The following is a 25,352-nucleotide window of genomic DNA, read 5'->3' as shown; positions in this document are numbered from 1 at the left end:
AGACGGTCCAACGGCACACACTTCAAGAGCATTGATGGCTGTTTTGAGGGAACACTTCTCAGAGCGCCTCATCTCAATTTAGGGGCGATTTGGAGTGGCCGGCCCGCTCTCTAGATTTGGCCCTTTGTGATTTTTTTCTAATGGGTTTTTTGAAATACCGTGTTTATGTGAACCGTCCAAGGACCCTACAAGATTTGGAAGACCAACATCCTGCAAGAAATAACGCCTACCATGCTGGCAAGAGTCATGACAAACGCCATAAATCGGTTTACTCAGTGAATGGAGAATGGGGGACGTCACCTATCTGATTTTATCTTCAAAACTAGGTAAAACAAAACTTTAGGCACGCACCTAGATTATACAAAAAACAAATAAAAATGTTCTGATTCATACAATGGGTTTGATTAAGTATTGAAAAAAGGAAGTTATGCTGCCGCACCCGTACGTAAAATGAGGGGCAAATACTTAAGTGACGTATCAATTGTGATGTAGAATTAGACTGCCTAAAAACCCTATTGTCTATTAACAATTAGCAGCACCTTAAAACCATTTGGTTTTTTGGACGCTGTTAAAAACAAGAAATTGAACAATAATAATAATAATAATAATAATAATAATGCTGTTCGTAATGTTTTATAAAAGTATTTTATTAAATAGGTAAGTTTAAATAAGAATTTTGATTGTCTGCACCCTTAATGTCCTACCAATTCTCAAGTTCGTTTATTTATTAAAGCTTTTTGGCCCTTAAGGGAAATACCAAATTCACAGCCCTTTTACAACAAAAAAAAAATCTGGTATGGACGGACACTCGCTCAATTTGCTACCACAACTATATTCAAGGTATTATATTCAAATCCAAATCTTTACAAGACAAATGAATTCACACTAACTTTGTTATTTGTAAAACGGGTACATTTGTAAAACGAATTTCCCAAGAAAATTGATTGAATAGAAGAGAATCCTAGAAGCCATTTTCTAGAGCGAAAAATCCATTTTAAATTAGAGAAATTTTCTCCATTCTCCTAATTTAAGCAACAGATAACACTATACTTTATAGCATACAAGTAAAAGAACCATATGTTCAAAAAAAAAGTACTTTAAACAGAGTATCCATAAAACACTATAACGAATTAAATATGCAATTAAAGTTTCAAATTTAAAGAAAAATCAGGGCTTGTTCGTGTTCACACCAGTCTTTTTATAAAAATTTCTTTCACAAAAATTGACTTTAATTAAAGAGTTCTGGGTTTCAGATTATAGTAAAACTATATTGAAACCTAGTAAAAACTAAAATTTATGAGAAATGCTAGTTTTTGAAACACAGAAAGTGATTATATTCATAGCAGAATTTTATTTTAAATGTAAATACTATTTATAGTATATAGAAAATGGTTTGTAGGAACTTTTACTAAGTTTAAAACGTTACGTGAGATATGTAAAAAAAAGATAGAATGTGTTTGGCTAGCGTATTTTAACGATGAACTAAAAAAGGGGTGTTGTAGAGCATAGAAAGCGATCCCTTACTTTTAAAACGCATCGTCTTCGCCATAACATCTACACACACGTAGATATACATAGGGCTATTGTAGTTGTTAGAATAATTGTAAAGATAGAAGGGTTATAGATGAGGTTTTATGAAGCAAGAGTGGGACTGCAAACGAAAAAGAAGAAAAAATAATAATAATAAAATGAAGCTAAAAGGAGAGCTATAGTAATTGTGAATAGCGAAGAAGGCGAAGGGTGATAATGCAATTGTGTAGTGGACCTCGAGGGAGACCTAGGGCACTCCAGGACGTGGGAAGTGCCGAGCCAGTGGTCAGTTCTTCTTATGCTAATTCTGAGCTCACACCTGCTCGAGACCGGTGAAACCCTTCTTCAAATCCAACTTCCCACCCTAGTCTTCTAAAACATGCGGAGTAAAAAAAAAAAAAAAATCTAAAAAGATGACAATAGATCTTACAACAGAGACAAGGCAGTCCCCGTTCAACTCTCTCCAAACCAACTTCCTCATCCGTCAAGCGGTTCAAATAACAACGGTAACGTTCTTAGCCAATTCCAATATGGAGGTTTCTTTTTCTATTTATAGTGCGTTCTATTTTGGAGTCATGCCAAAATTTTCGAGGTTTTATCATTAAAAATGATTTCATCTTTAACGAAAATCGCTATACTTCTCTTATTTAACCAAACCTCAAAAAAAAAATCTGATAGGAACTAAATCTTTATTTCGATTTCTACTTTAAAATTTCGCAAACAGGAACTCCTTACTCCAGACTATCTCTTCCTAATCGAAAAGTCAAATCCCTATTCCAAATTACATAAGGATAAAAGAATACCTAGTTGATTTACATTATCAGAAAAGTTCGTTCACTTGATGAACGTTGAGATTCATCATATAATAATAATAATAATAATAATAATAATAAGTTGTTTATTGGATTACACATAAAAGTAAGTTTCACATTTTTAACATTTAAGCACGGACTTCTCGTCCGTCTGCTTGAGTTGCACTTTTGTACTAATAATTACAATTCCATCCCGACCAATAACCAAAATTTAAAATAAAGACAAAAAATAAACAAAGAGAGACTACTTTTCCTTTATAAATAAAGAACTGAAACTTAAGAGCAATTTTAAAAAATAATACAAAATTAATAATTATAATTTTCCATGAGAAACTGTCTATATCTCCCAGCGGATGTACAGAATTTATTTAAACTAGCCCAATTCTTACCGTTCAGGTATTCTAAAAATTCCGCCCTATCCAACACTCTCTTGCCAAAACACGCAATTCTAAATTCGACCATTATGGGGCATACAGCCACATCAAATATGTCTGTGAAAGAGCGAATATTTGGTTTAAGTTGTTGCTATAAATAAGATTTTATAACGTCAATCACATAATTTAGTTTATTATTGGTATTATTTTCTTTTCTCCAATGTACTGTTCGTTTTAAGTTGCATTTAAGTACATGTGCTGTTACTCAAGCTTTCTCCTATTTTGACATATATCGTAATATGTTTTAATAATTAAGTATGATTTAATAACGTAGGCGCCACGGTAGCCGAGCGGTTATAGGCGAGACCTGTAAAGCTAATATGTATTGTGGTACTGGGTTCGATTCCCCAGTCTAGGCCCTTGGATTTTATTTAATGTTTAATATTAGAAATTTACAGTAAAGTATGTTTTCTAGTCGCCTCCGTCCACGATACCTAAATTTAGACGTAAAGCCTGGTTGAAAAAAATAGGCAATTACTTTACTTCCCTTATATAGTGAGAGAAATTGCAAAATCTCTGGTGAAACGGTTACACCAATTTTAGAATAATTTATTTCACACAGCTTTGGTACTATAAATCCAAAAATGATGCAACGCACGAAGAATATGTGCGTTGACATAGCGCCAACGAACCATACTGGCTAGAATTCATGAACAGCGCGGATATCAAGTGATAACAGCCGTAATTAGGCCCTTTAAGTTAAGGTTGCCTCTCTGGACAGACGACGTCACCAAAGACAGCCATTCATCAGAGATTATGGAAGGTACGTGAAAAGGGTTGATTGGAATTAAAAGGGCTTGGTTAGGGTGAATTAGAATTTAAGGATAGTTTAGAATGGAATTTCATTTTGGCGAATTTTGAATGGATAGTGTGTGGTTTAAGATGTAAAAGAGAGGATTTTACTGTGATAAACAGAATTTTGGATTGCTTGAATTGGCTAGGCCATGTAGAGCGATGAAATGCCACCAAAAATGGTCATGTTACACAGCCTACTGGTTACAAAGGTCCAGTTAGCGAAGACCACTCTCTAGCTGGCGGACTTAGGTAACTAGAGAATGAGCAGGATTAGCTCAAAAAAGAAAAAAACCCTGAAAATCAGAATCCCTACCCCAAAAAAATAAATAAATAATTAAAATTTTTCACTATGAATAAAAGAAAACCCTAAAAAAAAAAAAAAGAAAATCAATTGTCTCTGAAACGAGAAAAGCTCAACATAACCGATACTAACTCACTGTAAAAACGATTCTCTGGAAAAACGTTTCGAATAACAATTATAGATCTAGAATAACTTAGCATTAAAACGAAGTAAATTTGTTTTTAGGTTACATATCGTTGTTTACAATGTTACGAAATAAAGGTAAAGAACTACTCAGAATATTCTTAACATTCAAAAAATAAAATATAAAATCAGCTATAAATCTTGCACGACATTTCACTAAAGCTATACTTAAAAAGGGAATCAAAAAGTTTAAAAAAAAAACAAATCTTAAAGTAAAAGTTACGTTTTTTTTAATAATAACACAAAAAATAAAGCTTTCTCGCAAAATGTCGCTGTGTTTTTTTACTTTGAATAATAAAAAAATAAATAAAATAATATAAAAATAAAGAACAGTGACAATTTAGTGGAGTGAACGTTCAATGTAAAAAGACGGAGCAAGAGAGAAATATTTATATATATATACCTACTCTTACGTAATATTTTAATGATATTTAAAAAGCAAATTTATGATATCGAGGGTGAAAGTTAAGGCGAGCATTTCGATCAAAAAAATAAACTTGGGGATAAAATAAAAAATAAATAAAAATAACATTATAACAACAGCCTGTAGGTAATAATTTACCAGGTTATTGTTAGATATTTTTTTAGTGTTTCACCTTATTAGTGTATAAGAATAATGCGTAATACATTTGTAATGCCTAGAGAGAGACTAGGGACATTTTGTCTGTCTATAATAACTGTTTTTATCACTTAACAAAGTAATGAGAGATTAAACGACTGGTAAGGTAAGGATTAGCTATGAGGTTAGCGTATTGCGTTCCCACGCGGAGGACCCGGGTTCGAAACCCAGCTGCTAGTCCCTTAGATTTTTTTTTTCTTGCTAGGAGCTTCTTATAGCTTCACTGTTACCGGTGATGGACACTGTTGTCTTGTAAAGAGAGAATACTGTCCGAAAGCCGGGCGCCAATAACCTCTGATATTTACGCGCCTTACATGGTTAAAATAAATGTCTGGTATGAACAGGACTCACAGGACTTTTAAGTCACTCAATTTAGGTAAATAAATTTTTAGATGCGCTTATGATTTGCACAGTAAAAAAAAAAGGATACGATAACTGCAATATTCACTTGCATCTCAAAAGAATTAATTGGTACTGTTGACGTCATATTTCTTTCAGAAGCCACCTAAAGTAATCGTCTAATAAACATTTTGTCCAAATTTGAATTAAACTCTTTGAACTAAACTAGATTATCACAGAAAACTCATAGTCGCTTATCTGGTGAACTAATACTTCAATTCATTCGACTCGGAATCGTGAGTAGACATTACTACTACTAAGTCTTATTCAGGTTTAGAAACCGTAAAATTTAATTACAGTTAATTTAGAGGAAATCTTATACTTATATAAGATAATAACTAATAAAGAATTTTTTAATATGACTATAATTATATTAACTATGAATTATATTTTATAAAAAAACTCGTCCTGAATTTTAGACAAAATCATAGAAATAAAAGGAGTTTATATATGAAATATGACATTTGTCATTGTTCACATCAGCTTTACAGTGTACGTCTTGGCCACCCCTGATTTATGTGTTAACCATACTTTAAACTTAAATAATACTTCAGAGAGGTACCTAATCAACCTCTATCTCTTAAAAAGAAGTAACCTTAATCGATTTTTTATTGAAAAATATTTAAAATAAAAGTTATACATAATTTAAAGAATAATCCTAACGTCGTTTTTGAGAAAATGATTCTGGTTGATAAATTTTGAATGATAATTGACGGGTCCCTTAAATGGGTAATCTAACCTAACATCAATTCTGCTAAACAAAAATTATTTATCTTGACGCAAAAGAAAAAAAGATTGCTTTGATGCTTTAGAAAAGAAAACAAGCAGACAGACCATCAACAACTTCGCATTTTAATGCGTCTAGATTCCCTCTTGAGCGAGCTCACCCCCCAAATAACACTCGATCTTGGTTGTTTACAAGCAATATAATTGTTTTGCTAGCAAAAATCATAGAATTTTCTCTGGAAAGTAAATATGTAGATAGAGTTGTTCACCTTGGGATTTAGAATAATTAATAAATACAAATATATAAAAAAAGAGCGAGCTGCCATATTTAAACCGTATTAGTTGTAGACAAATATATACTTGCAATCTACATAATATATATCGATATCTAGATATAAAATCATTACATAACTCAGTAGTTTGCTAATAGTAGTCGTTAATTTTGTTACAGTCCGTTTGGCATATAACTTAAAAATTGGAATTTTACTTATTACTAGAAGCGTAGCGTGGTTATTTTATCAGTATAGGCTACAGTAATCTTCAATTTTATATAAATAAAATTTCTTCAAAACCAGCTTCTCGGATTATCAAGCAGCTACGATCATCAAATACAGATAAATTGAGAGATGACGTGTAATGGAACTTACTGTAAAATTTTAATTTTTACAGAGAAATCTAAATAAAATTTTTCAAATTCTTGATAGAATGCAGGCAATTGTTTGTACAAACAAAACTGTTTTTGGTAATTTACAAATTTCACGTCAAGTATTTACTTAAAAAAGAGATTAGCTAAAAATTTATTTTCATTATCTAACTGACAATAACTACAAAACAACACATTAATTAAGCAAGAATATAATGATACGATTGTTCAAAATTGACTAACAAATGTTTCGACTATACGCTGGATGTTAATAGAGCATTTAAAATAATATTTTTTGGAACATGACAGTGTGATTCTCATTCACCGATAACTTCGGCAGATAGCAGCCAGTTGTATTCGGGCTCACAGTACCTAGTAACTGCAATAAAGTTTGAACCGCAATACCTCGCAACTCCTATAACTATTTATTAGTAATAATACCTAGTAACTGCAATAAGTTGTAATTAAATATCTCACAACTTCAAATGAAGTAACTTTCAGCCAAAAATACAAATAAAGGTCGACCCTAGAAGGGCACCAAAATGAAATTTTTCAAGTAAAAAGTTATCAAAAATAGGTTACAATACAACATGGCCTACAATATTAGGTAAAGAATACTCAGTACAAAGAAGTCAAAAAAGAAATACAAAAATGAAGGGAAAAGTAGCCAATTAGAGCTAGAATGGCCAGCAAACTAGTATGTTTTGGCTGTCAACACAGATATTTGTAGCAGAACTAGAATATACACATTGGGTCGATCGAATTTGTACAAAGAACTTCGAAAACGAAGGGAAAATTAGCAAATTGGAGCTAGAATGACCAGCAAACTAGTATGTTTTGGCTGTCAACACTGATATTTGGAGCAGAGCTAGAATATACATATAGGGTCGATCGAATTTGTACAAAGAACTTCGAAAACGAAGGGAAAATTAGCAAATTAGAGGTAGAATGACCAGCAAACTCGTAAGTTTTGGCTGTCAACACTGATATTTGGAGCAGAGCTAGAATATACATATAGGGTCGATCGAATTTGTACAAAGAACTTCGAAAACGAAGGGAAAATTAGCAAATTGGAGGTAGAATGACCAGCAAACTCGTAAGTTTTGGCTGTCAACACTGATATTTGGAGCAGAGCTAGAATATACATATAGGGTCGATCGAATTTGTACAAAGAACTTCGAAAACGAAGGGAAAATTAGCAAATTGGAGGTAGAATGACCAGCAAACTCGTAAGTTTTGGCTGTCAACACTGATATTTGGAGCAGAGCTAGAATATACATATAGGGTCGATCGAATTTGTAAAAAGAACTTCGAAAACGAAGGGAAAATTAGCAAATTGGAGGTAGAATGACCAGCAAACTCGTAAGTTTTGGCTGTCAACACTGATATTTGGAGCAGAGCTAGAATATACATATAGGGTCGATCGAATTTGTACAAAGAACTTCGAAAACGAAGGGAAAATTAGCAAATTGGAGGTAGAATGACCAGCAAACTCGTAAGTTTTGGCTGTCAACACTGATATTTGGAGCAGAGCTAGAATATACATATAGGGTCGATCGAATTTGTACAAAGAACTTCGAAAACGAAGGGAAAATTAGCAAATTGGAGGTAGAATGACCAGCAAACTCGTAAGTTTTGGCTGTCAACACTGATATTTGGAGCAGAGCTAGAATATACATATAGGGTCGATCGAATTTGTACAAAGAACTTCGAAAACGAAGGGAAAATTAGCAAATTGGAGGTAGAATGACCAGCAAACTCGTAAGTTTTGGCTGTCAACACTGATATTTGGAGCAGAGCTAGAATATACATATAGGGTCGATCGAATTTGTAAAAAGAACTTCGAAAACGAAGGGAAAATTAGCAAATTGGAGGTAGAATGACCAGCAAACTCGTAAGTTTTGGCTGTCAACACTGATATTTGGAGCAGAGCTAGAATATACATATAGGGTCGATCGAATTTGTACAAAGAACTTCGAAAACGAAGGGAAAATTAGCAAATTGGAGGTAGAATGACCAGCAAACTAGTATGTTTTGGCTGTCTACACACATATTTGTAGCAGAGCTAGAATATACATATAGGGTCGATCGAATTTGTAAAAAGAACTTCAAAAACGATGGGAAAAGTAGGAAATATTGGCTAGAATTGCAAATCACCAGCAATTGTACATGTACATTTTCTTTTAGTTACTATAATTCAGATTTTCAGCAAACCAAAATATATTTTCCATTTACAGTAACAATACGTGGATGGTAAATTTGAAGAATTTTGTAGAAATAGCACTTAAAAATTTGATGGTGAAAAACCCAATGCGCAAATCATTAGGGATTTAGGTATTACAAAGCCAAAAGTATTCTCTTTTTTCTGGTAACTGTGGTATGGTTTAAATGGCATAATTTTTTAGTGGTACTTTCTATTGATGGGTTTTTGTCTCTAAGTTATGTCAGGCCTAATGGAGATGCACTAAATGAAATTTAAAGTTTGTTTCTGAGGATTTTTCATTTTTTGATCTTGAGTATTCTCTCGTATCAGAATCAGTTTTTCAAAAAAATAAAAAATAAACACAACAGCGACCATTAGATAGAATTACGAAAAGAAAAAGAAAAATAAAACGTGGGTATTCAGGAATTTTAATTAGGAGTGATTAGGATGTGATTAGGAATTTTAATTAGGGCCTTCGTAGATAGCATTAAAAGAAAACTGAAACTTTATTATTGTTATTATTGAAACAAAATCCGAAACTTGACTTTATCTAATAGTTTCATTTTAAGATATAACGTCCACATTCATACCCACGCACATTACACGTACCAAACACGCGCACACCAAACTGTGCGTTAATTTTTCTTCTCTTTTCAAATTTAAAAATCCTCAAGATAATTATTTATGGTGGTAAATACAAATTAGAAAATCTGTACGTATGTAGTTAGATCTTAGGAAATAATTGACAGTACAAAGCATTAATTTTCTCACTTATTAGATATAATTATTATCTATAAAGGAAATTCAATAATATAAGATTTTGCTCAAATAAATAATACATAATTGTTAGATAAAGAAAGCATCTGTTATATAACGTAAGAAAGAGTTTGAAAAACAAAAATATTAAAATAAATGGGTGCGGTCAGACTACGTTACAGATTAGTCAGCGTACATGGCATAGCCAGATACGCAATTAATCTTCAAATACCGGCATTAATAATAACTCAAAATAATTATTTATCAAACCGTTTAGAATCTTTAAGTTTTTTTTTTTTTTTTTGATTAGCGTATGATTCAACAGTACGAGCGTAAAGTCAGCGTTTTTTTCCCCTTAGAATTTAAAAATAGTTTGTGACCTAATTTTGATTTGAAAAATTCCAGATTATTGGGAGAGCAATAGAATTTTTTTTGGGCGAAAAACTTTGTGACAGCATTACAAAAATTCACAGATTTGTATAGATTTTTTATCAGAATGTCTTGAACCGGATTGTCCCATTATTACTCGCTTCGGCGGTACATATACTACTTATTTATTTATTTACTTCCATATAGTAATTGAATTCAAGTACGGACATCATAAATAAATGACTAGAATTAATTTTTAAAAATATGGTGGAAATTTTGTCTCTATAATACACGATAAAATTGTACGTTTTAAAGTAACTATGATATCACTGCTCTACTTACTCTAACGATAGTAATAGACCTAACATACGTTTATAAAACCTTCTTTGCGATTGCTTAGATCAGGGGTCCCTAAACTACGGCCCCCTGAGGACATTTATCCGGCCCCCGCCGCACTTCCGGAAGGGGCCATCTCTTCATTGGTGGTCAGTGAGAGGAGGAGCACTGATATGTGGCGATGCCACAAAGCGCTGCGTCGCTCATGTACAGTACTACTTCCGATGACGCGCGGGATGCACGCGTCACCGGCTCCGAAAACAGTGTAAAAATCAAACAGCCAGAAGTAGGAAGAAAGTCCAAAGCACTATAACTAAACCGGACATTGGACCATCTCATTAGCCCAAAAGCAGGTCCATAATTCCCACAGGCAGTTTGTTGATTTAAATTTACTTGTTCTTTATTTGAAATATTCTATTTGTTCCCGTTTTATTTTTTTTTACTTTAAAATAGTTTGTTTTATAGTCCGGCCCTCCAACTGTTTGAGGGACAGTGAACTGGACCCCTGGCTTAGATAATTACAAAACAGTCGAAAAAGCCATATTGTTCAAATGCACATTCCGTCGAACTATAACCATTCGTAAGTTGTTTTTACTTATTATAATATTAACAAAAAATTAAGTGAGTTGCTAAAAAGTACGAGCTTGCAGCAACAACAAAGAAAAATGTCGTGACTGTAAATACGATTTTTCCGAAAGTTCTCCCAATTTTTCCACCATTTTCTCAAAACAAAGATCCTATTAATTAATTTCCTTAAATCTAGGTCATAATTTTTTTTAATTTTTTGCTCGAAGTAAATTAATTTGGCGCGTTATTCGGAAGAACTCATTTTATAGCCGTTATAGGAGAGTGGTTGAGGTTCAGTTCAGTAGACATTATAGTGTTACCATCGATGTAATATTTGAACTGAAGCCAGAATCTCTAAGACTTCTTTTTAGTCATTAAATTTTGACTTCATGGAGAGTTTATTGGCCTTAATTAAATGAACCTACATTGAAGCCAACTAACATTTAGTGTTAAAGTTTTGAAGTAAACCTCGTGAACTACAGTTAGAGAAGAGAAAGACGTATGATCGTTTAAACTACAATTTTTGTTTTAACGTAACAGAATTTATGGTAACACTAGCAATTTGGAAAAGTTGTTCTCGCTAAGGGGGAAACCATGCTGCCTTTAAGTAAGCCAATAGTATTAAACCAGTCGCTTAAGTTGAACTAACATGACTAAAAGAGTACTCCAGTAGATAGTACCACAGCAGTTTCGTCAGCGTAGGCCAACCCCTGCGGAATATAATCTAATCTAAACTTACATCCATGTTTAGAATTAAATAATTATGTATTAGGGACGCAGACAATAGATGGATTGATGGGTTCTCATGCAATTTCTAAACTCATGTTCATGCTAGTCTTTAAAAAAAATGGAGTATTTTAATGATCTCATGACCAGAAATAGGATGATAGGAAATTGGTTCTAACCTGCTGCAGGAAATAAATAATGTAGGAAATAGATCTGGGCAGACATCCTGTAAATAAGAATCTCCTACACTGTTTGGAAATTCAAAATGAGGCCAAGATACAAATAATTATTTGTACTATTGAGTAACTATTAATAAAATAGGACTCACCGAAGCGAGAGTATAGGCGAGATATGGTGGACCAGATCGGATAGTACGAGCACCGTAGTCTGTTGGCGTGGATGGTAGGCGTTACTCTGGTCAGGGCAAGGTCCATCTCCGGTCGGCGGTTGTCCACAGCGAGCTAGCTCTGCAGCCACCAACATCTCATCAGTAGTGCCATCATCTCCCACGTACATCAGCTGCAGTAACGCACAAAGAACATATACATTTACTACAAATATAGTTTGAAATATCCACTGTACACTGGATATACGAGTACATAATAAAAGTCCAGGTTGATGTTCTATATTTTCTTTCATTAAACTGAAGGGTTTGGGTAATCAGGGTCCAACTGCACGCAGGGTCGACCTTATAGTATATTTCTATAATAATTTCTACCATTGAATCTTCTGAATTTGTACATTTACGTTAATCCATGTTAAGTTGCTTTAATTTTTTCATCAAATAATAGTAAGTTTAACATTAACTATTAGGATGACATTAATAGTTTCCATCTTGATGTATACACTCGTACAAGGATTATATCTCTCACTACATGCATAGTTAAGGCGTATGAACATTTACTATCAGACAAGATAAATACAGGCTCAGTACAAATGTTTGTATTAATAGTCTTTGACGTAAATGGTAATTGGTTTTTTGGTTAAATTACTTTAAGGGCGGAGAACTTTAATTAGAAAAAAAATAAATTAAATAAATACTAACTTTTATCTTGAAACTTAGAAGTATGGATGATTTTTAATATTCAATCATCACTTTTTTAATGAGATTCTTTCTGAAAATATGTATAATTTTGAGTCGTTAATAGTTAGGCAGTTATTTTAGGCTTAGTATTCTGCGACATCTCTAGCTCTTAGCCACTCGAAGGGAGAGCCTGCCCTACTTTGGCGTTAATCCGAGGCATGAAATCTCAATAAGACTACGAAAACTGGCCTAGTCTTTGTAGCAGCTGTGTTTATAAGAAAAATTATTCAATTGCAGAGTTGGTAATTTTTTTTTTCAGACAACCAAGCAGCTTTCACTGGTTATGGAAGCCCTATGAAGAATTTATGGCACCGTGAGATGCTGAGTGCTGGGTAATAATGAAAATTTTTGGTCAGTTTTTGGTAGACTCAACGTGATATCCCTAAACTTCGTGTGTAGAACCGCGCGAGGCATCATTTCTGAGTTATAACCTACCAATGACTGGCAATTTTATTAGTGTTTATACTAAACTTTAAACGGATCATGGTGGCTAAATTATTCTATCAGATCTAGGTGACCGGGCATTAAGAAAAGATAACAGCTGCCCTACTCAGGAGAATCGAAGCCATTCAAAACATAAATAAATGCCGCATTCTTGCAAAAACAAACTTGGACGCACGAACAGTTAAAACAAAGTTGGGTCTAGGCAACATTCACTAAGGCATTTCCCCAAGACTGGGAAGCCATTCTGACGATTGTAGGACTATCGACGGGCAGGACTTAGTAAACTCATGTAATCGTTTGTACTTTTAAACGTACAGGTTTCACAGAAAGCAAAGGAAATAGTACTTGTACGCATTGAACGTTTCCTGCTTGAAGGATGTAAAATGGTGATTATGCTGCCCGGTATTTTGCAAAAGAAATGCTGCCTTTAAGTAAGCCAATAGTATTAAACCAGTCGCTTAAGTTGAACTAACATGACTAAAAGAGTACTCCAGTAGATAGTACCACAGCAGTTTCGTCAGCGTAGGCCAACCCCTGCGGAATATAATCTAATCTAAACTTACATCCATGTTTAGAATTAAATAATTATGTATTAGGGACGCAGACAATAGATGGATTCAAGTTTCTGTACAGATGTTGAAGAGTTTACCATTAAATCTTGACCTGAGAATTGGATTTACCTATAAATATAATATATACTCTCGTAGTATAGATAGATAGATAGATTAAACTAGGGCGGCCTCAAGGCCTACGCCACTGCGACCCATTTACATGTATTGTGGTTCCCCTCACTCTAAAGCTCACCCTCCAGAACTGTCCTTTTAATCAAACTCTTGATGCTGGAGAGCGACTCCTGAGTAAAGCTCACCAGGCCTTGGTTTTTCCTCCCCCGAGAAGTAACATCCTTAGCCCAGACGAGCCCCTCGCACTGACACAACACGTGCAGTGCCGTTTCCTCCTCTTCCTAACAGAACCTGCAAAGGTTATCATCATCTGCCAGGCCCATGCGATGCATGTGTTTCCTGAGCCTGCAGACTCTCATAGTATACATTACGATCACATATTTTATCCAATAATAATGATAAAATACTATTATTATAGCATACTATTACAGTTTTAATTTTTTCATATATTTTTGGGGCCTTAAATCCCTGAAAGCACTGGCATGCTTTTCAATATTGATAAAATGTTACTATTGAAGAATGCAAGATACCTCGTCAAAAACAATATTTTTTGAGAAAAAAAAAATTTCAATCCTAGAGTAATAGACCAATTCAAAACAAAACATAGACGATTGATAATTAGAGAAAAATCGAAAAAGCCATTTTGTGAAGTCATAGTTCCGGTGAGATGATATTCTTTTAAAACGGACTTTTTTTTTTGCCAGTCCCATATTATAGAGGTGATAAAACCGTAAAATATAATAAAAACTCACTTTAAAGTTGAGCTTAAATTCACTTACTAAAAGCCCAAAGATTCCTATATAAATTTTTAAAAATAACTTTAATAAAATCTACATGTTAGAATGTGCGAACAAAATTTATATAAAATCATTTGGAATCGTTTTGAAAACAAAAATATCTGGAAAAGACTTCCTGTAAACCGTTTTCTAATTCCTGTTAATATTAAAACAGTAATTAATTTATAAATAATTATTGTGTAGGAGCTGAGAGCGTTCAATACCTGAATTTGACAATTTTTCGTATAAAACTTAAATAACAAGGTGTTTCTGCCTACAACTATTGATCTAGTTGGTAGCCGAGTGATTAAAGACGAGGACCGTCGAAAGCTAAGTTATATTGTGGACACTGGTTCTATTGGCCCTTCGGTTTAAGAAGTCAGGACTGAAGACACATCAAGCTTTGATGTTTAAAAGTGTAAACAAAAATATTATAATTGTCTACAAGCATTAGCCCTGAAGATGACCTAGTCTCTAGGTCGAAAGCTTGGCAATTTAAGACTGAAATTGCCAATGAGCTTTCTTCTGGTCGCTTAGGTAGACAATTTGAAATAATAATGGGCGCCACGGTAGCCGAGCGGTTAGAGGCGAGATCTGCGAAGCTAATATGTATTGTGGTAATGGGTTCGATTCCCCGGTCTTAGGCCTTGGATTTTATTTAATGGTAAATAAAAGAAATTTACAGTAAAGTATGTTTGCTAGTCGGCTCCGTTCACGACGACTAATTGGTAGTTGGACGTTAAGCACCGCCTGAAAAAATAGGCGATTACTTTACTTTACTACTTTACAAAAGTGGTGGAAATTGTATAATTTTGCATTTTTCGTTCTTAAGGTAGTTAATGGTAATTACTATTGTGTGGAATTCAAGAGATCAATTCTTGCTACAGAAAGTGACGACTCATATATTTCCATCAGTACTAAGGGGAGTTAAAACAACATGGTTCAATTTTAATGAGCTTAGTAATTACCAATTAGAGCTTTTAGAGTTTACCTTGTTATGGCCGTGCGGATGTTCGGAGCTCTGTTCGGTGTCGTAGGTGGCGATGGAGACGGGCGTCATGGTGGTTAGCAGAAGAGGCGAACCCTGCGGTTGCAGGTCCTCCTCGTTGGCCAGCGACTGTCTGCATACGCCCTCGTTCTCCACTTTGACACGGTCATCGCCATTCTCCTCGTCGTTCCTGCGGCCGGCCATCCTGGACACTCTGCTCGCTGCGACAAACAGTCCTCCTACCCGGTCTGCATTTCCCGCTACCAACTCAACCTGGAAATCAAAGAAAGAAACCAGCTATCAGTATACGATCCAAAAAAAAAAAAGAAGAAAATCATAATACTACCATTTCATGCACTCCAAAATCACACCAAACCGGTGCTATATTATATTGCTATAATTCTTTTCCTAAATTAAAATCATTAAAACCAATTTAATGCAAATAGTGTGAAGATTCCTTTCACGTAAATTTAGTTCTTCTGGGTATTTCGATTCTTGGTCTAAGGCTTCAAGGATGCAGCCACCACAACCTTGACGACACCCTTAATAAAAGTATTCATTATGAACAATGATAAGATTGGCCTAGGTTAAAAAAATCTACAAACTAAAAACCTACCATTCACATAAACCACTACTAAAGATACTATAACTGGTTTACATAGTTGATTAATCTCATTAAAAGAATAAATGTAGAACACGCATTATTAGTGGATTGATGCATTGTTTTTTAACCAAATTCAAAGACTCTTTGAAGGTTCGTGACAATGAACTGCTAGCCGCAGGATATTACGTTGTATAACTAATTTTGTATTAGTGAGTTCTACTTGTTTGCATAATTGACTGTCTATTTGCTATTTTAAATTGTGGAGGTTTCAGTATCAAGTGTTGTGTGGAAATTATCAGATCAAGGTAACTTATAAAAGCTAAATAAACCGCAAGAAATATTGCTGACTAGAAGATCTGTACCATTTAATTGTTCTCCTGTATAGATAGCGTTTCGAAGTTACTATAAGTTTACCCTCTATTTGTATGTGGCAGCAAGCGATTTTACCAGACCACTCTTGCTACAAATTCTCCATTAAAAAAATAATTGAACATCACCTTAAAACTCTGCTCTTTCTTGTTAAATGAAAAAGATTTACAATTAGTTTTTCTGTTTTTTGTTTACACGAAAACTGAAACCTTATTTCTAGCAATAATCTCATTTGTAAAGTGTTTTTTACGTTTACGCTTTTGCTTTAAAGTAGTCTTAAACGTTTTTTTATTCTGATTCTTTAATTTTGATTCCATTTACATCGATTAATTATTTCGATGTCATCAACACTCTTTGTTTTCCGTAGTCTTTTTAAGATATAACGACCCTAAAAAATAATAATAATAATAATAATAGAGTTTATTTAAAGAAATGTTTCCATCTTACAATACAATAATATTTATGAACAAATAATAATTCTAAATTCAATAGAAAAATAAATAATAACTCTTTGAAGGCAATGGATTACATCCGTCTGCCGAGTTGCGATTACAGATTATTATGGTTTAAAACTGCAACTAAATGAGGAACAAATAAACATCGGAGAAAGTAAAAAATAAAAATAATATTAAAACAGAACAAAAATAGAAATGAAAACGACTTATCATCAGAGATAAAATTCATTTATAATCAATCTTCTATAAGAGATAGCTGATTTTAAATATTTGCATAAGTCACTCCAGTTTTCTGTACCATTCAAAACACTGCATACCTCCTCAATCGAGAGAACTGTTTTATTTAAATAATGAAGCCTATATGGCGCCAGTATGGGACAAACTCCTATAAAATGAATAACGGTTTCTATGTCATTTAGGTTACACAAAGTGCAGTTTTGGTCAGCTTCTGGATCAAAGGGCCTAAAATTTAAATTGAATGACTCTGATCTGGCTTTTATTATTAGGCGGGCATCTTCGACACTACAATTACAGAGGTATTCCCATTTATCGTAATCCGACCTCGGATAGATAACATGATGTTGTCCTTCTCTCGCCCTAGCTATATCATTCTCTCTCTCGTTCATCTTTAATATATCCAGAAAACTATTTAAATTACTTCTCCAGTTATCATAATTTTCTAGATTGAACGGAGATATTCCCAGTTGACGACACACGTTATCCCAATCCTTGAACCACAAGATTTTCTTAGCGATAATTTTCTTGGCTATTAGTTTGGGGAGCCTACCGTCTGGAAGTTGAAGTATTTTGAAAATATAACTTATGTGCAACTTCAATGTATACCAAAACATACTCGTCAAATTCGTCTAAAAAATAATAATAATAATTTTATTTCAGGAGTTATTCGTGTAAGTAGTATCTATGAATGATGTTATTCCTTCAAAACTGTTTTGTATTGAGGTACGAAACACTATATCTTAATTAATATATTATTAATTATTGGTTTAATTAAATGAATGAATTAATACAGACAACACTGGACAGTGAGCCGTATGAGGCTCCTAAGAGGAGGAAAAAATCTAAGGGCCAACATCAGGGATCTCTGCGTTGGAATCCAGTACATATACGCAAACTATTCAACTAATCCTTCTCTGACAAATTAAATTATGCATTATTAAAAAAAATATAACTTTGTAAGATTAACTTTTTTTTATTATTATTATGTTATGTATTTTTTGGTGCTCATGTTCTCTGTGTTCATCATAACTCTACGCCTGTCTGTTGTATGGGGCTTTCCCTGATGACAAATAATGTGTGTACAAAAAAAAAAAACAAATTCCTAAGTTGAACAACCTCTAACTTAGGCTCTACAGTAAAATTATAGACTTCGAAACTGTGTTAATAATTGGTAAAGTAGTCTTTATCCTGTAAGGAATTTTATCTAAATGTATTGAAAGAAAATTAAGCATTTATACTTTTTCAGTAAAATGTTGAATTAACTGAAAAATAACCTAAATTCTTTACAACTAAAATAGTAATAATCTGTTTGGGAAAAATGTTGTTGTAGAGATTAGTCGTAAGCTAATAGGTTGAAGCTTAGGTCTCTACAGCGTAACGGGTCGGTCACTCGCGGCCACTCCTCTGTAACACGGCCCCAAGTAATACTGGCCACGTTAATATATAATATTTTTATACACTTCTCAGAAAATAAAAACGAAACAAAGCAAAAAAAAAAAAAACCATTCTAATGAAGCGACCTAGTCCATCGCCAAGGTTATGAAGCAAATTTTCGCCATATTTTACAGCTGCCAAATGTCACGCACAAGGCTCATCTTTAAATAACATTTTTGCCTGTTTTTATTACCAATGTGGGTAGAACCCGCATCAATTCAATGAAAGAATGAGACAAAATCTTTTGCAAATAATCACGTGACTTTCTCTAATTGTAGTTCATAATTTCAACTTTAAATTCTTCTTTATTTTAAAAAATAAAACTTATTGTCTTTAGAACAGGCTTAAATTGTTAAAGGCCTAAAGTGTATTGATGGATTCTTCCATAGCCTTCAAGATATTCAATAAAACTGTTACAGTAAAACTATGAAAATATTGGGCTTTCTGAATAGAATTATCAAGGATTTTACGATAGTCACCTACACAACTTAAACACATACGCTGAATACGCCTCTACTGTTAGTAGAGGACCTCTTCTAATTAATAATTAATATATTTAAAAAATAAAAATAAGCAAAATTAATAATTACTTTTCACGAATTTATTATTCCCAATTATTACTTCTATACAGGGTGTCCCAAGCTATATGGATAACGACTTTTTCTCGGAAACTAAGATAGCTAGAAAAAAACTAAAAAATACGTGTTCCCTTAGTTTTTTGTTAGGAATCCAAATTTACTTCGTAAATTTTTTTTGGTGCTTCCAGAAGCGAAGTACAGGCACCAACTTCATTTTTTCAAATGGGAAGGTGCGGTTTTTATTTCAGAAATAGATTCCTCTATTTTTTTAAAGAAAAATTTACTGGAACGGTTTTTTTCTGTGAGCGATATTTTAGAAGTTATGAATGAAAACATGATTCTTAGAAGAAATTTCAAAATGATAATATTATAACGGTTTTTTTGATTGAATAAGAAGAAAAGTACTATTTTATCATAAATTTTACTCCTCATTAATATTGCAGATCATGCTCGAAATGGCGTCCACCATTAGAGATGCATAGACATGCACTTTCCTGCCAATTGCCCCTTACTGCCAAAGAAGTACATTCGGCTTTAACCGAGTTACAGGCATCTATTATTCTCTGCTTTAGTTCATCTACAGATGCAATCCCTGCTTGATTCTGATACCTAGATTTAGAAATGCTTTTAGATAAGCAGAAATAAGGAAAGAAAGAAAAAAGTTATGAATAATCACCTTGTTTTTCAGGTATCCCCAAAGGAAATAGTCCGTAGGTGTCAAATCCGGTGAACGAGATGGCCACTGAATCGTCCCTCATGTCGATATAATACCATGAGGCATGTAAAGAGATATCTCGATAGGCAATTTGATGGGCATGTTATATCGACACGGAGGCTATTCAGTAGCCACCTCTCTCACAGGACTTGACACCTATGGACTATTTCCTGTGGGGATACCTGAAAAACAAGGTGATTATTCATAACTTTTTTCTTTCTTTCCTTATTTCTGCTTATCTAAAAGCATTTCTAAATCTAGGTGTATCAGATTCAAGCCGGAATTGCATCTGTAGATGAACTAAAGCAGAGAATAATAGATGCCTGTAACTCGGTTAAAGCTGAATCTATTTCTTTGGCAGTAAGGGGCAGGAAAGTGCATGTCTATGCATCTCTAATTGTGGAGGCCATTTCGAGCATGATCTGCAATATTAATGAGGAGTAAAATTTATGATAAAATAGTACTTTTCTTCTTATTCAATCAAAAAACCGTTATAATATCATTTTGACATTTCTTATAAGAATCATGTTTTCATTCATAACTTGTAAAATATCGCTCACAGAAAAAAATCGTTCATGTAAATTTTTCTTTAAAAAAATAGAGGAATCTATTTCTGAAATAAAAACCGCACCTTCCCATTTGAAAAAATGAAGTTGGTGCCTGTATCTCGCTTCTGGAAGCACCGAAAAAAATTTTACTTTGTAATTTGGATTCCTAACAAAAAACTAAGGGAACACGTATTTTTTAGTTTTTTTCTAGCTATCTTAGTTTCCGAGAAAAAGTCGTTATCCATATAGCTTGGGACACCCTGTATATGAACATCTCTTACTGTTTCTCGAAGCTAGAAGATAGCATAAATACGAGTAGATCTAATATGCCAGTACAGATCTTAAATTTACTTTGTTACATTTCAAAATTCCTGCTGCTCACCCACATTTTCAATGTTTCTAACTTGAAAACCTCTTTATCTACAAAAAGGACCTCCTCCATAGGGATGATGAATACTAATCAAGTAAAAAAGTAATGGGCCTATTTTACCAAATTAGGTGTCGTGGACGGAGGCGATTAGCAAACATACTGCACTATAAAGTTCTCGTATTAATCATTAAATAAAATCCAAGACCTAAAGACCGGGAATCGAACCCAGCAACACAATACATCTTATCTTTGCAGGTCTTGCCCTCTAACCACTCGTTACTCTTCCCGATAATTTATAGTAATTTGTCATTACTTCAATAAATGGACTTCAGAGAGCAATTTGGTTTCATAAATTAATTTTAAATTAATAAGGCGTAAAAACATTTCAACATTTCAAGTATACGCAATCGTATACTTTATCAATATACCTTTCAAATGGAGTGAAACAATGTTAATATTAACAACCTAAGAGTGAAGGAGAACTAGAACAATATCTCAACGGCTACCCCAGAAGACAAAGTACTATTTATTACAAATAAGTCTCACAAACTATAAGTTTAAATGGTATGGACCTAAGCCCGTCTGACAAGCTAACGTTTCAGACATCTTCTTATTAAAGCAGCTAACTCAAGAATTAACCTTTATCTTTAATGTATGAAGGGATAAAAGTATTACTAAAACTAACAAAAAACAAAACTAAAGTAAACAAATTCTGTAGGTGGTAGTGACTCTTAAATTTCAATAACTTTTTCTAAAGATTTTTACAGATAATTGCTAAAAACTCATCGTTTTTTAAAACTGTCCGGTAGGACAGTTGTATAAGGGTTTGACTGAATTCAGTTAAAATTCACCCAGAAATTGATATAAATTCTCTAGTAACAATCATACAATTCAGGCAGCACTTACAGTTCTTAATGGTTTATCGTTTTTAAATCAATCAAAGGTAAGAAATTAACTATTTCTGATTAAACTGGCAAATTAATTGAATTGTCAACAGTCTCTACTTACGATTCGTGTACCCGTAAAACAAGGATCTAAAACTCTAATGGCTTATACAAATAATGTATTTTTGATTAGAAGATGTTAATTTTAAATTGTTGCCAAAATTATAAATCAATTTCAAAAGTCACTCGGTTTACATGCTTCTTATAAAAACCTAAAATGAAAATATCTTTTAAAATTGGGGTTAATTTTATTGAAAACCAGGATCCTACAGTACTAAACTAGACATATTGCAGGCTGATAAGGAAAGGGATTAGTATTTATAGTCAATTTAGCTGTTCCAGAGGTAGCTAACATCCTGCGCCTGTTCTGATAAATTGGCACATTCCTTTAGGGAAGGACCACGAATGTTAGAAATACAGGTGCCAGAAATGCAAGAGGTTTTAGTCCTCAGTTACGTGGTCATATCATAAGAATAGTATTCTTAGAGAACAAAATAATGGTGCACACATATAGTCCTGAATAATAACATAAACTGCACATCATCATTTTTGATATATGTTAGATTTCTTTTTGCTGAAACTCTTTGAAGGGATTAAGGTAATAAATATAATTACAAACTGCTCACATCGACTGATTCTGCAGGCCCTATTTATAAATGTGTGAATGTTTTGGTGGTCAATGTATGTAGAAGTTGTTTATGTTGTTAGGCTGGGTTCACCCGCAGGGACGCCAAGATCCCTGAAGAAGTGGCTAGTCCACTTCCCCCCTACAGGGTGAGCAAAGAAAATCTTGAAATAATAAGACTTACTACTTGCTAACATTATATTTGCAACAATAAACCACTGTTATTTGACTATATTACCCATTTATTGAAAATCTTAGAACAGTTAATTACAGAACAGAAAATGTTGTGGGACATGAGACGATTAATATGCTCTCACCTTAACTTGAACGTCTCCACTTTTGACCCATGTAGTAATAACTAAGTTTGGAGACCGCCATATGGTTATTCTCATTAAAAAAATATACGTATAGTGTAAGAATTTGTTTTTTACAGCCTCAAAATACTTAATTTACCACACGTTTTGCACTTAATCAAGGTTGAACCATCTTTAGTCTGACTGACATAATTAAATTGTAGCAATATACAACATTCAGTTTTAAAAAAACATAATCAGTACTATATAATAACAGATTAAAAGTACAATACGTATTCTTCAGCTACAAAAAAGGACAAGTATGTATAATATAGCAATTGAATATCATGCACAAGTTCAATGAAAATATACATTCGCAATACTATAACGAGTCATAGAAAAGCTAACAGGGGCATTCAGGACAAAGTGAATGAGTTAGCAACCTGCGAGATGTATGTATCTACACGTGGTTTACGTACCTGAGCTAATTATGGTTTAGTAAAGCGCTGCAGTAGTGCAGCCAACTGAATGCTCAGTCATTGCAATAATGGTAGAAAACTTTTGTGTTAGACAGAAAAAGTGCATTATTAGCCATTCGTTAATCCAAGGCCATTCGAACGATCATAGAACTTTTTGGTAGCCACCACAGGGTTCATGAAACACATGCATTGCATTGGCCTTTCAACGAATAGCCTGTGTTGACCTTTTGGCAAAAAAAGTTAGCCTCTTTAAAGACAAAAAAAAAAATAGCGCCTTCAAGCTCAATTCAGGATTCTCTTTTCCATTATTCTTAAGTCCAATAAAATCAGACAGGACTAGAGGATTCTCTAAACTAGATACAGAGGATCCTCTTACGCGGAGGAGCAAGCAAATTCTAGGAATCTAAACTTTATTCGTCCAATTTTTATGTTAGAGAATGATGGATCAATATGCAGGCAACAGATGATTATGTCTTAGAACTAGAATTCCCTAAATATGGTATATAACCTCTAAGATAACATTTTTTTTAAAAGCATACATTGAAAAAGACATTTATTTACTCTTGAACACCCGCTGGATGTTCCTATCATTGCAGTTCTTATTTTCTTTTTGCAAATGAGCTAAACAATAAGCCATTTTGAAACTAACTGACTTTGTTTCATCAATAGCAACAACTATATTGGTCAGCCCACTTGTCCTTAAATATAAGAAAATATATTAGTTTATTTATTGCAGACTTTAACCATTTTTATTTATAATTGAGGAAAATAACATTACAGAGTGTATAATTAACTTCAGAATTATTACATGTTTATGTAAATCAAAAAGTAAATACACGTGCTGTTTAAGTATTATAGTATTATAGGGTAACCCATCATTCATTGCGCGAAATAGATGTCAAAAGGTAAGATAATAATTTTGAGAGATGAGCTATTAAAATTTTGTTGATATTATGATAAATAGAATTAGTAAAAAGCCCTTGTAACTTGTACGAGCTTGCTTAATAATCTTACATGTTATATACTAGTTTAAAAAAATGTTGTTTTGAACCATTTTCCAGAAAACCTCAACCAAATATAATAGCTAGCAAAGTGGTACATTCGGTGGAGCGACATCGGTCAACACCTCATGTTGCATCTCCTGATGACATCTAGGTGAAGTATTAAAGGTGAATTTTCTAAGTTTTTTCAAAAGTTACTTGAAATGTGGAATTTTATTAAATAATGCAAATTAAGATTTGATGTGGATACACACTTTCTCCGGGACCTTCTCAAGGATTTTTGATTTGCTACGACATCTGAGACTGGAGAGAGTACTGTATGGATTATCAGAAAGTGGGCCACAATAAAACTTAAAGGTCGATGTGCAGTTTTATATCTCACGGGAAAGGGGGTTAAGGGTAGATAAAGAAATGTATGTTAGCTTCAATAACAGCTACCACAAAAATGTCACTATTGAGGAAAACGTTAAGTCAAAACGTTGTCTAAAATCACTGTTCTCCGAGCAAAGTACAAAAGAAAATGGTTATACCTTATGGATTTATATCCATATTACTAGCAATTGGAAAAATTCTCTCTGCTCAACAGACCTTATCTATGGATAGCAAATATCCTCTTCTTTTCATACGAATATTTTGGTAACTGCTGGTGAATATTCCAGCAATTCATGTTTCAAAACTCTTAAGTTAAACTGCCATGAAAATTATTGTTTCCGTTTACTCTCCATCTAAGACAAGTGTAAGTATTATATGAATCTTGACCATCAGTTCTATGATAATAAAATCGTTATTACTATATATGACTATTCAATTTACTACTTGATTTTAATTATAATAAACTAATTTCATAGCTAGTGCTTTTAATTGTTTGCAAGCACACTAATTTTCCAGTTTTAACTGAGCTCTAGCGGTTAGCTGCAGAAACACAATTGGAAATACAGGATTTATTTCTATTTTCTGGGTTAAAGATTTATTTAATGACAACCAATATGGAAAAAATATTATTGATCTGATTATTATGGGATATTATTAGTAGAAGAATTAAATTAGAACGAGAGAAAAAAAATCTATTAATATAGAGCTGCTTTAAAAACTAAAAATAGTTGTGGGAACAGACACATTAATTGCTCTCTTCAATGCTTTAAGTTTTCTTTTAATTTTATTAAATGTAACAGCAACAAATTTTTATAAAAGACTATTCCAAATTCCTCGTAACACACCAGGTTATCTTGTTCGATTGGAGACTGGACGGTTAAAGATTCATTATGCTATAGTTAAATCTGCTCTTAATCTGATGTTAAAAATTGTAAACCTTAATACTCAGAACTA

General features: G+C 33.3%; 1 protein-coding gene across 4 annotated transcripts in view; it reads right to left on the bottom strand.

Annotated features, from left to right (window-relative positions):
* Positions 1-25,352, bottom strand: part of grh (grainy head) — a 161,194-nt gene that overhangs the window by 103,621 nt on the left and 32,221 nt on the right. For all 4 annotated transcript variants that reach the window (XM_074143564.1, XM_074143567.1, XM_074143562.1 and 1 more), the window contains exons 2-3: positions 15,378-15,647; positions 11,728-11,918 (exon numbers count right to left, since the gene is read on the bottom strand). In XM_074143564.1, the coding sequence (XP_073999665.1) occupies positions 11,728-11,918; positions 15,378-15,578 (392 nt within the window). In that variant the 5' untranslated portion in view covers positions 15,579-15,647. The remainder of the gene's footprint in view (positions 1-11,727; positions 11,919-15,377; positions 15,648-25,352) is intronic.

Source organism: Rhodnius prolixus, unplaced genomic scaffold (assembly GCF_049639745.1).
Source record: "Rhodnius prolixus isolate KJV_2025 unplaced genomic scaffold, Rpr scaffold_12, whole genome shotgun sequence".
NCBI lineage: Eukaryota > Metazoa > Arthropoda > Insecta > Hemiptera > Reduviidae > Rhodnius > Rhodnius prolixus.
This window is presented reverse-complemented; position numbering and strand designations above follow the sequence as displayed.